Source organism: Leptinotarsa decemlineata, unplaced genomic scaffold (genome assembly GCF_025532065.1).
Source record: "Leptinotarsa decemlineata unplaced genomic scaffold, Ldec_3_MD MMD2_tig00026354_RagTag_RagTag, whole genome shotgun sequence".
Taxonomy (NCBI): domain Eukaryota; kingdom Metazoa; phylum Arthropoda; class Insecta; order Coleoptera; family Chrysomelidae; genus Leptinotarsa; species Leptinotarsa decemlineata.
Window position 1 is genome coordinate 960,290 of NW_027412702.1, and position 14,183 is coordinate 974,472.

The 14,183-nt window shown below is 34.8% G+C and overlaps 1 protein-coding gene across 1 annotated transcript in view; it reads right to left on the bottom strand.

Moving 5' to 3' along the window:
* LOC111509450 (myrosinase 1) overlaps positions 1 to 8,451 on the bottom strand; it is a 38,131-nt gene extending 29,680 nt beyond the window's left edge. Inside the window, exon 1 of the mRNA XM_023165213.2 lies at positions 8,194 to 8,451. Within this exon, the coding sequence (XP_023020981.2) occupies positions 8,194 to 8,297 (104 nt within the window). The 5' untranslated portion in view covers positions 8,298 to 8,451. The remainder of the gene's footprint in view (positions 1 to 8,193) is intronic.
* Positions 8,452 to 14,183: the final 5,732 nt, after the last annotated feature.

Below are 14,183 nucleotides of genomic sequence, written 5' to 3' on the forward strand. Positions count from 1 at the left end.
TCAATACATGGGTCGACGAAATCCACAACACATAAATCATCAGAGCTTTGATGAACAACGTCAAGTGGAGGGAAACAGGACATTTTCAACCGGCAGAGGACGTTCATCAAGAAAAATGGCAACAAGAAGTTAGATTGCATATGATGGGTCGAAGCCGTCGATATCTGTAATTAGTGTCAGCTGTTCTGTCTGTGGCAAACAGAATCAAACAAAAGATAAGTGTTTTTTCAAAAATTATTCATGTAATATTTGTAAACAAAAGGGTCTTTTATCAAAAATCTGTAAACATAATAGAAATAATTTTTTGCAGGTTGCTGCAAATGATTTAGATTTAGATGTAGGTGAGGTTTCAAAATCAATGTTTATAACAACCTCAAAACTGAAACAATATGATCCAATTATTTTGAAAGTTTTAATTGATGGCAGGGTATTTTTATTCGAAATGCATACAGGGGCCTCAGTTTTAGCAGTTTCCAATGAATGTTGACAAAAATATCTGAACCGTTTCATACTGAACTTTACAAATAAAACTTTGCCTAGTGATGATGGATCAACAATAAAGTCGATAGGTTATATCACAAATTCCATTAAATTGTTTATCATTGACCAAAGCGGACCACCACTGTTGGGTTGAGATTTTTTCAATTCATTTGAGCTTTCAATAAATAATTTGAAAGAAACGTACTTGGAGAAAGTTGACAGTGAAAATATAAAGAAGTATTTGTGAAAAAATGTCTCAGTCTTTTGATCTTCTTTGAGTTGTTATAACGGTGGCACCATACATTTGTAGTTGAAAAAAGGAGCGATGCCTATAAGGCGCTGAACTAGAATTAAAGCGACTTTTGGATGAAGGTATTCTGAGCCCAGTATCATACAGCGAATGGGCATCATCCATCGTTCTAGTAGTTAAGAACGGTGGAGGAATGAGAATATGTTGTGATTATAAAATTACCCCAACCCAGTTTTACATGTTAACAAGTATCCACTACCACGTATTGATGAATTATTTTGTAAGTTACAAGGCGGATTGGACTGACTTCCAAATGCTCATCAACAAGTTGAACTTTATGCTGAATCTGAATTGCTAACAACAGTAAGTACACATAAGGAAGAATTTGTTTATAATAGGTTACCTTTTGGGATTTCGAACGCTCCGGCTATTTTTCAGGCAATAATGGAAAAAATATTACCTGGTATAGAAGGAGTAGCATGTTTTCTTGATCATATTCTGATAACAGGGCATAATCGCTCAGAGCATGTAGATAAGGCGCAAGAAGTTTTGAAAAAATTCGAAGATAGATCATTGAAATATTCAACAAAATGTGATTTTTTTAAAGAGTCGGTAAAATATTTGGGATAGAAAATTGATAAAAATAGGTTACATACATGTAATGAAGTAGTTGAAGCAATTTTGGAAGCAGCTGTTCCTCAAAATGTTACTTAACTAAAATAATTTTTTGGGTTCATAAATTTTTATAGAATAAATTAATGATAGATGTTTCAATGCTTTTGCAACCTTTGAATAATTCATTGAAGAAAAATGTAGAATATTATTGAAGTGAAAAATGGGAAAAGGCATTTCAAAAAGTAAAAAATGTTTTGGCATCCTCTCCAGTGCTAGTTCACTACGATCTGATCTGTTAATTCAACTATGGATAGTTCATTTTATGGTATTGGTGCGGTTATTTTACATAATTATTCTGATAACGAGAAATAGCCAATATGTTTCTCAAACTTTAACTAAAAGTCAACAAAACTCCTTACAGGTAGAAAAAGAAGGTTTGCCAATTATAGTGGATGTTACGTTGTCTTTGAGAAATGACGTTTGGATACGCAAATAAACCATTCAAAGTAGTATTAGTTCCTTTGCTCAACTTCCCCAATTCCAAAACACCACAAAAATTAATATCGTTACAAACATTGGTGTTTTTTCAATGTTCAATATTTCAACATGTTCTGTAGATGTTCTGTAGGCTGATGTTAGCTTGATGATAAGTTAACATTAGCTACTCTGAAGAACAATTTCATATTCATTATCAATGAATGAAAAAGAGTTATAGAGTTATGAGAAAATTCCTAATCACCTGGATCCGACATCGACCATCGTCGCAGTTGAGGATGTTTAAATTTTCATGTGTCCAAAAATACCAATTAATACAGTTTATTCAATTGTGATGCACTGTTCGGGACCTTTGTTGTAGTAATGAATATTACTGGAGTTTTTTCCCAACACCAAACCGTTATTTCAACCTCTCAACACATGTTTCGATCACCAAGTGATCGTCTTCAAGAGGACAGCCGGTAGCTTGTCGGTTCGACGTTGGTGCTTTGTTCACTCGCTCAAATCGGCCGCTGTGTTGGTGGCTGGTTCAAGCCCCAGGCTGAACGATCGATTTTCACTTGCTATCGTCCAATCCGTGTTAAGAATCAGACGTTAAAAAGTAAGACCTCGTTAGTCCTTAGCTCGCACAAGTTTCGACTTTTGACAGTTGTCGTTCGTAGGGGTGCAACAGCTGGTTAACGGAAAAACAGATTTTAAATAGGAAGATCAAACTGAAGTCGAAAATTGAGGGGTTCATCATGGCTTGCCAGGGTGGTGTCTTCAACACCTTAGTCTATCGCAGTCGAACTCCGCAGACTCTATCCAGATCGCTCTGTCAAGATGGTTGTTCTGATTATTTGAGTCCTTGGTGAAATGATGCCTTACCTACTCTCAAATCTTAAAATCATACCGGCTTGCCGCACTGAGGCAGAAATCTTAGCCGCACAGATGCAGAAGGCTGTCATTCTCGGTTCAATGCGCTTGCTCAGGGCACATGATTCTTGGACCCAATGATCACTTACTGAGTGGTCGTTGGTTGATAATGCTAATGTGCCCTCCCGAATGTATTCGGTGTTTCGGGGGATAGCGCATACTTCGGTAAAAAAAACTAATAATAATAATAATAAGACTTTTATTAATAAAAATTCAAAATTACATGACCAGTATGATAATACATATATTTTGTGGTATACAGATTAATTGGTCAATTGTCAGCTTTCTGATACGAGATCAGGTGCTGTTGAGACCCAGAGGGAAAATGCATATATCTAAGTAAATGGTGATCGACTAAGATCATTACATTTCGAATATTATGAAAACTGCCAGTTGAGTACTAAATGTTTATGATTGAGTTTTTTCAAATTCAGTTCAGATACGCTTTTTTTTTGGCCCTTACAGCTGCAGTGACAAAATAGTTTTGTAATGTTTCCTATGTTCCACCACTTCTGTTAACGGTAACGATTGAGTTATTCATACCTTAGCTTTTACATTCTGCGAATATTATCTGTAATCCATAGACTATAAGGTTTTCTTTTGTTTTTTACATGTCGAACATGTGCATGATTGTTGAAAAGTTGCAGTAAGTTATCTGTTGCAAAAATAATTTTCTGTTCTGTTTTCAATCGAGTACAAAATATCCCATGTCATATTTCCGAGGTCCCTTTGAGAACAGAGGATGTCCATGTTACGTGACAGGCTTTCAGTTCTACATTCATGGAACAGTAAACGAGCATGTGATCAGATATATCAAGATCCCGAACGCCAGAATCAGAAACATCTTGAGAATTGGTGAAAATCCAATCAATGAATTAATAACATTGAAGTCACCGAATATCATGATATAAAAAAAAACTGTTTTTCTGTTTCAGTGAATAATTCAGTTGAAGTATCTTCGAAGTGGTCTATAAATTGTGCAAATTTCGAATTGGGAGGGCGATATATATTTCCTATGATGATTTTTCTATTTGGAATTATAGTTTCAATCCATATCTGTTCCAAAAAGTCTTTGGAATCCTGATATAATATCTTAAATTTCAAATTTTTTTTTATATAAATTCCAATACCTCCATCTCTCCCATTCCTATTTTGTCTGATGAAATCATAATTTTTTATTTGTACCATTTCTCCACTTATACCTTCAGGTAACCAGCTTTCAGAAATTCCCAGGGTGTCATATTTGAAATTTTCTAAATGATCTCTAACAATATCGAAATCATTGAGAAGTGATCTCACGTTAATATGTCCGCAATCAAACATTGTCAATGAAATTTCAATGCGCAAATCAAGAGATAACAGAGTTATTTGTTATATTAGATGAATTGAAGGATACAAGAAAAATAGAGTTCAAAAAGTGCCATTAATCCAGTCATTGTAGGTTTTTTAAACCTCAATCTGCGGAAAAATTCCTACTGAGCTGAATTTTGGTATACATCTTTAATATGGCATTTTAATGAAGATGTCAAAAATCGACATTGAAATCGTGCTGGCTAAAAAAGTTATATGGGTCAAAAGGTCACGCAAAATCAGTTTTTTGCGAATATCTCGAGACCTATGACTCGGAGGTCAATAAAGGTCATCATAAATGAAAATTATTTCTCATATCTACAAATATTCCTCGTATCTACAAAAATGTCTCTTGCATTTTTCTGTGAGGTCAACCGCTTTCGGACTAGAGCGCTGAGAAAGCGAGTAGAATGCACTCACATAGGGTATTGTATACCGTCAACTCTATTGCTTTTTATCAATGTATTTAGGTTTTATCTAATCGATTTAACAAAAGAAAATCAATTAAAATGCTCATTAAGAATTTCTAAAAAGTTGGTATTTCTACAAGACAATCACGTGATGATGCTGACGTCTTAATAGTTGAAACAGCAATTGAAAATCAATAAATAATACTACTTTTATCGTTGGCATTATTATTCTCATGGCACGCACACAGATACTTAATCAACCTTCATCCATTTTTTTAAGAAACCAGGGAAAAACAATGTTGAAACAAAATTATACTCGACTGAGAGCTTCAACAAATATCCACACTGCAAGAAAAATATTCTGTTTCTACATGCTATGACCGGATGTGACACAACTTCAAAACTTTTTGGCAAAGGAAAAATTAAAGTCATGAAGATGTTTGAAAAAAGACCCGACTTACACAATTCGGCAAAAATATTCCAACAAGGAAATTGCGCTCGAGATGCCCTTGTCAATGCTGGAATACATTTTCTACTAGCAATGTCGGGGCTCCAAAATCAAAAAATTCAATTGACAACTACAGATACTGCAGCTTTGGTAAACTAACAAGACAAAGCACAGCTGTGAAATTTCAATTATTACCACCCTCTTCTTAGGCAGCTCAACAGCATATTTATCGAGTCTATTATCAAATACAAACCTGGCTAGGAAAAGAAATTGATCCAGAACAGTGGGGTTGGGAATTGAAAAATAATATATTACAACCAATAACAACTTCATTGCCACCAGCACCCGATGATCTACGAAACACAATTGTTTGTAATCGTACAAAAGGTTGTGGCAGCAAATGTGGATGTAAAAAATTTTATTGGGATGTTCTAAAGCTTGTGGACATTGTCGTGGTCAGTTATGCTTAAACGCAGAGTCCACTAGTAAAAAAAATGATGAAGATGTTGATTTAAATACAGCAATAAGTCCACTCGATGTTTTGTTAGCAACTTTCGATGAAGTTGAAATTGAGGATATCGACGACGAATGAATATAAAAGAAAATTATATACAAATTTTTTCCCAATTTTTCAATGTACAAATAAAAAATTATTTAGCATAAAATAAAAAAAACTTTTATTACAGTTCATGGATTATGCCTACGGAGGAAACCATGTAAAAAAACACGCATTGCATTCTACCTCAAAGGTGGTGCGGAAACGAATGCATTATCATAATGTAGTCGCTTTCTCAGCGCTCTAGTCCGAAAACTGTTGACTTTACAGAAAAATGCAAGATACATTTTTTGTAGACAATTGTATGAGGAATGATTTTTATGATGATCTTTATTGACCTCCGAGCGATAGGTCGCGAGATATTCCCGAAAAACTGATTTTTGTGACCTTTTGACCCTCATTACTTTTTTAGCCGACACGATATCAACGTCGATTTTTCACATCTTCATTAAAATGCCATAATGAAGGTGTTCACCAAAATTCAGCTCGGTAGGATTTTTTCCGCAGATAAAACCTCAAATGACTGGACTATATCCGGATCGAGACGTACAATCAAAAATTTTTTTTTTACTTTTCTTCATTATTACGAGTCACAATTTTTTTTCTGCTTGGTTTTTGATCGGTTTTCTATTCGATGTCGCGTCTTCTTTTTCTTCTTGTGTTGATTTTTCTTCTTCCTCGTCGTCCTCAAAATTCAATACTTCTTCGAAAGAAAACTTTTTTCCATCGATCACTTACTGTTTCCTTTGATAACGCAGCTATTGTACTTTCCTGTCTTTTACAATTTCAATCGATAATCTCTGAGATTTTTGTATTCAACTTCTGAGAGTTGTCGTTCGTATGTGGGCGACAGCTGATTAACGGAAAAACAGATTTTTTAAATATAAACTTTGAATTCATCTTCTATATCAATGATGTAACTCGAACATGTAGTTACGCATGCCTTGACCACTTTTTTTGTTAAAACTGATATCCGATTTCATGAAAGTATAAAATCATTCATTTTCCATGAACAAATAAGTGGCCATCGCCCTATTGCTTTAAAGATAGAGAAGGGATATACAAAGGAAAATGAGAAACAAGGTATATTAATTACCAAAAATTGAAATGAATGTTAAATAAGGAAACATGGGAAGATATCTACGAGCAAAACGACATGACTCTAATGGCTACGATGTTCATTAATAAACTTCAACATCATATAAACATAAATACAACTGAAATCAAAATAACAAACAAGAACAAAACCCGCAAGAAATGGATAACTCCGGAGTTACTTACATTAATTCAAGAAAAAAATCATCTTTATAAAATGCTAAAAAGGAATATTGATGATATTCAACTCAAACATCAATATATCAATCAAAATAATGAATTTCATAAACTAACCCAAAGTGCTAAAAAATTGTATTTCCAAGTCAAACAAAAGTCCAGGAGATGAAAACATGAACGCGGACACGTTAAAGAAAATAGCAAATGCCATACCAGGTCCAATTGTTCATATCATCAATATAATTGTTTTGTGAAAGGAATATTTCCGAATATTTTCAAAAACGGTACCATCGAATCACTCTTCAAGATCGGTGATAGACTTCAAATCAACAATTACAGACCTTTTTTTACTGATTTCAAATATAACAGAAGTTATTGAAAAAATCATCAAAGAGGAATGACATAATTTATGGAGAAACATAGTATCCTGTCAGAAAATCAATACAGTTTCAGAGGGGGATGTTCAACGGAGGATGGATTATACTGATCCTAACTAACATCAGTAATTTATGAAGCACTAGACAATTCAAAGCCAGCAATTTGTCTTTTTGCCGACCTCTCCAAGGCGTTTGACACCGTCTGTCACAAAAGGCTGCTAGAAAAATTGGAGAATATTGGCATGCGCGGCTACATTTTTAATAGGTTGGCTATACCACACACAAGAAACTCTTTTGAAGTTTTTTCCGTAATGCTTTGTTTATTTTTTTTCTCAGTAATGTATCAGTAATAGGTTACTTGAAATTTTATATCATGAATAAAATGAGCTTCTTTATTATTTTTATTATTATTCATTTGTTTGAATCCCGAAACCGTTAATCGAGGGAATCGTGTTTGTTTTAGTGGCTTGAACAGGGCTATTACGTTTCAAAACTATAAAAGATTTTTGATTATCATTTTTGCATTGACGAAAATAATCAATATCAATTCACTCGTATAGAAAAAAATTGGCATTGAATCACTGAACTTTTGGGATTTACATTAATTTGTACAGAGTACCAGAATTCTGGGTGTCGTTCACATTGTTGGCTCTTAATGATGAATGTTACATATTATGTAAATATTGACTCAAACGTCTGTTCACGTATTGATATAAAATTTTATTATGTAAAATCACTTTCGTATTATTATTTGAAGTTATATACGTAGATAAAATTGGCATTGAGCGAGTCGAAGGAGAAATTAATATAATTAGCCAAAATTTGAGTTTCCATAGTCGCGTTCAACATATTTTCAAAATTATTCTCCTTGAATATCAATTATATACCTTTCGGATACTTCTCCTCATGAAGAATTGAAAAAACCTGTATTTCACATAACATCACATTGAAGTTTGAAGGATGATAAATCCCTTATGAAAATTATGTATCTCATATAATTGATGAATTTGTAACTTTGTACTTACCAAAGATTGCAAAATATCATGATCGTTGTCGTGATTGATAATAACCATGAATTTATGAAATAATCATTTGACGAAAACATTTTTTTGCAACTGCGTCTTTTCATGGCGAATTAAATCACGGAAATGTGTGATTTGAACCTTTGCTTTTATATTGTAGTTCCAACAAATAAACCTTGAATGATAAAATGGTCTTATTATTAAAAATTCATTTTTCGAAAATGATTCGAAGGTACCAACAAATGCATAACTCGAATTGAGCTCATTACAATGCTCCTTGGTTTGTAATGTGTAATTAGCATGTTCTTATCACATGTTTGTTGATTATACTAACATCACATGGAAAATGGGTAATTTAGCCAGTACCTTCAATGCATTTTGAAAACATAACTTGTAAATGAACTCAAATTGCTACCGAATATTCAATCAACAATAATGAATTGAGTACAAACCTCAGCAACATCGAAAGTCATAATATGAAATCGAGCAGCTCTATCCGTTGAAGATATTTTTCTGTTTACGGAAAATTAACGACTGTTTTTCGTTTTGAGAAGAATCAACAGCAACATAATGATGTTTTCATAATATCCGTTCCTTCTATGACAGTAAGTCCGGCGTTATACAAACATAACGTGAACTGAATCATAGTTACAAAAATGCATACAAAATGTGTATACTGAAAAGCATTAATGTGAACATCATGAAAAATATGCATATACTCATGAAAACCACCTTTAAATTCTATTAGAACCAAATCAAAACCATATTCAACTGTATACTGACACTTTAGAATGAGGAAGTGGAAGCGGTGATAAATGGTCCTAACATCTCCATTCCAATGAAACCTCCACAATGTAGCTGTTTCTACAGGGTAATAATGTGCCATATACCGCGTCACTCTTTTCTTCAATACATTCATTAACAAAAACCATATTATTCTAACGGATTTCCTCAGCTCTCTGAATATACTGTAACAATTGTATTCCAGGAACCCTTTGTGCAAATCAAAAACCACCTCTATGAAGCAGAAATAAACGGTAAAAAAATAAATTTCATATGGATCCCATCACACAAAGGAATACGAGTTTATGGGCTCATTCAGGCTAATTTAGATTTTATTGAAAATTATATATTTTAAAAGTAAATCATCTCCCAAGTATCCCACAAAATTTTCTGGTTTATACCTATGTCAATTAACAACTGAGCAAGAGCAATTGAAAATGTGAGATCGCCTGCAGTACATCTTGACGTCACACCAGGCAAACGAGCTTCGAGCGGTGGCAACCGGGCCTGTAGTTGGAGATTATGAATCGCTACTATCGTCAATTCAATTTAATTTTCTTCAAAGTAATGTATATATCAATTATGAGTAACTGGCATTTATGAGACAAAAGTTGTATAATAAATAAAGAGTACCTTGGGATTCCAAGACATAATTTCGGATTTTTCTCTATGAAGTAAATAGATCTTCGCTCAATATTGTTTTTCGAATTCCAGTTCTCAACTAATATTCCAGACAAAGTAGAATCTGATGATGTATCAACAGAAGTCATGTCTGATGTACTCAAACTCTCACTGTCCTCGGGGTAACTTAGTAGTAATTTTTTCCAATACTTTCTGTATTTTCTATTTCTTTAGAACGATTTATTTTTCGGTGGTATTTAATATTTACGGTCTGTTTAGCTTTTGATCTTCGAAAAACCTGTTTATTAACTTGAAATCCAACATCAAAGGTCTTTTCCTGTGTACCTGCTTCATCACACATGATTTGATTTTCAGCGATATCTTCGTTACAACTATTTTACAAAATTTGTTTTTCCTTGTTTTGAACAAACGGTGGAGCTTTAAATGTATGGGCCGTCAGTCTATCAATCCGGCAATCAAATATATGTGGAATTACGCCTGGTTTCAATATAATTTTTCCCACTTTGATAGTTTTGATAAACATGTAATTTTCTAAGTCTTTTTCAACTCAAAATTGAAAGTAGTGCTGAGAGTGAACTATAATTTTTTTCATTAAAACAAAAATGCGTCCCCTTGGCAGATACAAAGTCGGCCCTCCGCATAGCGCGCTGCCATAACTTTCGTAACAGTAAAATAAAAATTTTGTCTGGTGCAGTTACTGAAGAATTCTTGCATTTAGGAACGATGCAATACTTGTAACTTCATTTTTTATCACTATTCATATTCACGCAGTTGACACACCGCAGTAAACAACACGTAACTACGCTTTCTACGGCTCTAGCTAGAGATGGGCCCAAAAGAACTGGTTTTTCGGAACAGGTATCAGTCAACTGTTCAGTGAACCTGTTCTTTTCAATGAACTGAACTTATTCAAACGGTGAGTGGCTATTCCAAACACGCTTGCGCAGGTTGGTGCTGGAACTGGATGACGGGACCGCTATGTGACCTGTGCTCTCGACTGCACCGAGCATTGACAAGTCATAATTGTTTTCCATGAAATTTTAAACATAAAAAATGCAAAACGAATTAATTAAATACCCACCTGTTGCAGAATTGTAGGTCCCTGTCCCTGTGAATACCTCTCAACGTTTTCACTGTTCCTTTAGTACAGTGTTTCTCAAAATGTGCGCCGCGGCGCCCTGGGGCGCCGTGGAACCTTTACTGGGGTGCCGAGGGCCACGGGTAAGTCTCAAGGTACAACGTTTTACAACATACATAGCTGAGAGTAAAGGTAATACGTCGGTACCTATTGTAATTGCAAAATGCAATCCATTCAGACAGCCACCTACCTACTTTTATTACCTAAATATCTAATGTAATGTTTATGTTCGGGGCGCCTCGATAACCTTCAAAAAACATAAGGAAGCCGTGAATTCGAAAAGTTTGAGAAACACTGCTTCAGTAGAATTTTTACCGTGGGGTGTTTTCAAGCATATGACGCTTCAAATTTGTTACGGAAGATTTGAAGGAAATAACCTGCTTGCTAGTTGCAGTTGTTTCTCTGTAATTGAAAAGAAATTCCAAATAGGGTTCGATCTTTCATTTATTTTACATTAAAATTCAGCCTGTTACTAAAACTCTAGAACAACAAGACGAATGGAGGGAAAGTACGGAAATTCAGAACCACTCGGAACCGAACGCTAAAAAGTGACCATGACTCAAGATGAGACGTCATTTAAGAATAGGTGAACATGAACAGTTAAAAAGAACAGGTTTTCGATAAGAAGTGGAACAGTTCGAACAAGTTCTTCAAATTTAACTGTTCAGTGCCATCTCTAGCTCTAGCACACGTATTTCGCTTATCCGCCGGCACTCCCTTGTCGCCGAGTCGACTGATGTGACGTCAAGCTTGACCACGGCCCGTTTCGGTGAACGTCACATTCAACAATTAACTTGAGGGGGAAGACAAAGAGTGAAAATTCAGATTTTTTGCAGATGTACTATTTGAAACATAAACTTCCAAATTATGAAATAAAAAAAATTTGTTAAATGAGCCCATTAAAACACATTCGTTGCGTAAAATAATTGAGGGCTCTACTCCTGTGCGGGGCATGTTTATTTTTCTAAATAAGGTGTTTGGGACTGCATGCTATTCTAATGTGTTTTTTGTGTGGAAAGCAGTAATTATTGATTCATAAAAAATTCAAGCTCGGACGCCTATTGGCGTCCTACGCACAGTACCAGAGTTTCAATGATATATGCGGATGACGCCATATGGCGTTAGTGGGTAAAAATGCTCAAGTGGAATAAAATACAACAACAAATAAAAAACATTTTTAAACAAAATTAAATTATATTACATTTGCCTTTTTTGGTCAACATATACACATTCAGTCCATATTCCGCTTATTTGCTATGTACTGCTGGAACAATAGTCTACCTCGCCACAAAACCATAGATTCGTCCAGAGAGAGGTTTTTTCCGGGATAATATAGTTCCTTCATTTTTTTCATTGAAATAATTAATAACTGGTCTAACTTTATACAGACGGTCGTTTGATTTGGGTTGATTTGGATCCGGATTCGTAGAAAAATGCAAAACTCCTGAGTATCACCAAAAATCTATCCCGGCTCATGTGATCCGAAAAACAATTGAAATTGAATAGCCGACTGGTTCTCCAATAGTCTTGGAGTTTGTTCAGTTTCACATTGTCCATATGGTACACCAAACCAATAAACTTCAGGAGCTCTTCTTCTTTTAGATCTTTCTAATTAGTTATCCTTGACCTTTCATTACCACCCCTTGACAAAAACAAGTTTTCTGCATACTCATTCGTTTCTGTTATGATATTTTCAACAAAAAGTCTAAATTAATCGTATGGTTTTGCCTCTGTCGGAAGATCAACAAGCATTCGATTGGTTTCAGTAAGAGGAAAATGTTTCATACCCGAACAAATATCTCGTCAACTTTCTTTGTCAGTATTGAATGTTACCTGGTCGATTGTTTCTTCTGCCGTATTATCTATGACAAACAGAAAACATCTTTATACAATAAACAAAACAATGAAAACAAACGAAATAAATTATCATAATTTTCCCCTTCACTTTCTGACTTAAGGTCATCATCAGAACTCAGCTAAAAGTTTCATCTTCGTCATCTGAACAGTCCACTAACTGTAACATTTCCTCAACTGTTAGTTTATTTGGATCTCTTCACTCATATTTAAATAAGCTGTAGAAAGTTTTAAAATTCACGAAAATACGACCCACCCCGAAATCTTCTTGAACAATACTATTTAAATGTGCGGACTGAAATTCTATCACCTCTGTTCAGTGCGGACTGAATACTGACACATTTATTGAGAGAAACACATGCGCGCCATAAGGCGTCACTCGCACAAAGTAGAATGACCAGATGCCGCCAATTGGCGGCATTGGCAATTCGAAAAACTCTTCAAACCTCAACTGAATTGGTTCTTACCTTTGCTTTTTGTTTGGAAAAGTGAAAGAGGTGGACATGCTGCAAAGGTTGTGCTGAATCTGCTGCCCTGAAGCAACTTTTTAGTGCTGGCCTCATAAGCATTTCTTGAAAACAAAAAGCAAATGTAGAAGTACGAAACAAATTCATCCAAGTACTGTTCAATACATGAATTTCAGTAATCTGAAATTACTGTATCTTCAAATAGATCATGCTCATTCTGATCTTTGGCGTGATAGTGAGTGAAAACGGATGGTCAATACATGTCTCCCCGTTATTAAAGAAGGTAAGGATCAAAGGATAATTCGAGTAATGACTCCTCACAACATTTCCAGTATTTTTGCGAAAATTCAACCATGAACAACCAATGGAACTGAGCACATATTCAGCAGATAAAGTATTGCCAGAGATTGTCAAACATAGACTGCGTGTGTTCCAGACTTTTGCTAATTGATACTCAAACTTTCGTACAGTTCACGTGAATTTCTTTTCAGTTTGAAAAATCCGAAGTCCAACCAATTCCTCAAAAGTTAAGAAACGCATTTCATGATCTGATAGTTGACAAATATTGAAATATTTGAACATCTCGAATATTCGTAGGTATGGCATTGTCACGTGTATGTCTTCCGTTACCAAAATCGAGGGATACGGAGTGGTAATGGCAAAATCCCAATGTGTGCGGTACAAGAGAGTACGAAAATTTTTTAGTCAATTTTTGTAATACTATATCATTACGGAAACATTCAAGAATAAACACGAAATTAAGAGGGTTATCAAATGTAGTAGATGATATTTTTCGTTGATTGTCATGTTTTGTGAATTCCATTATTTTCAAATGAAATGTCATCAGATTTAAGATAAATGATATCGGTGAATTAGGAAGGGTATACCCTTCTATAAAATGAATGATAATTGCACTCAGTTATGAAACTATCAATGAATGAACATTTGCAAAGCAAACACTTTTCACAAACATCAGAACTGCAATACTCTCCTCGATGCCGCGTTTCACCAACCAAGTTGGCGTCTTCAGGGATGAAGATCGTTTTGAATCCGGAGTGGAGTAATGGATCCATGTTTCATTCATTGTCACGTATCGACGCGAAAACTCC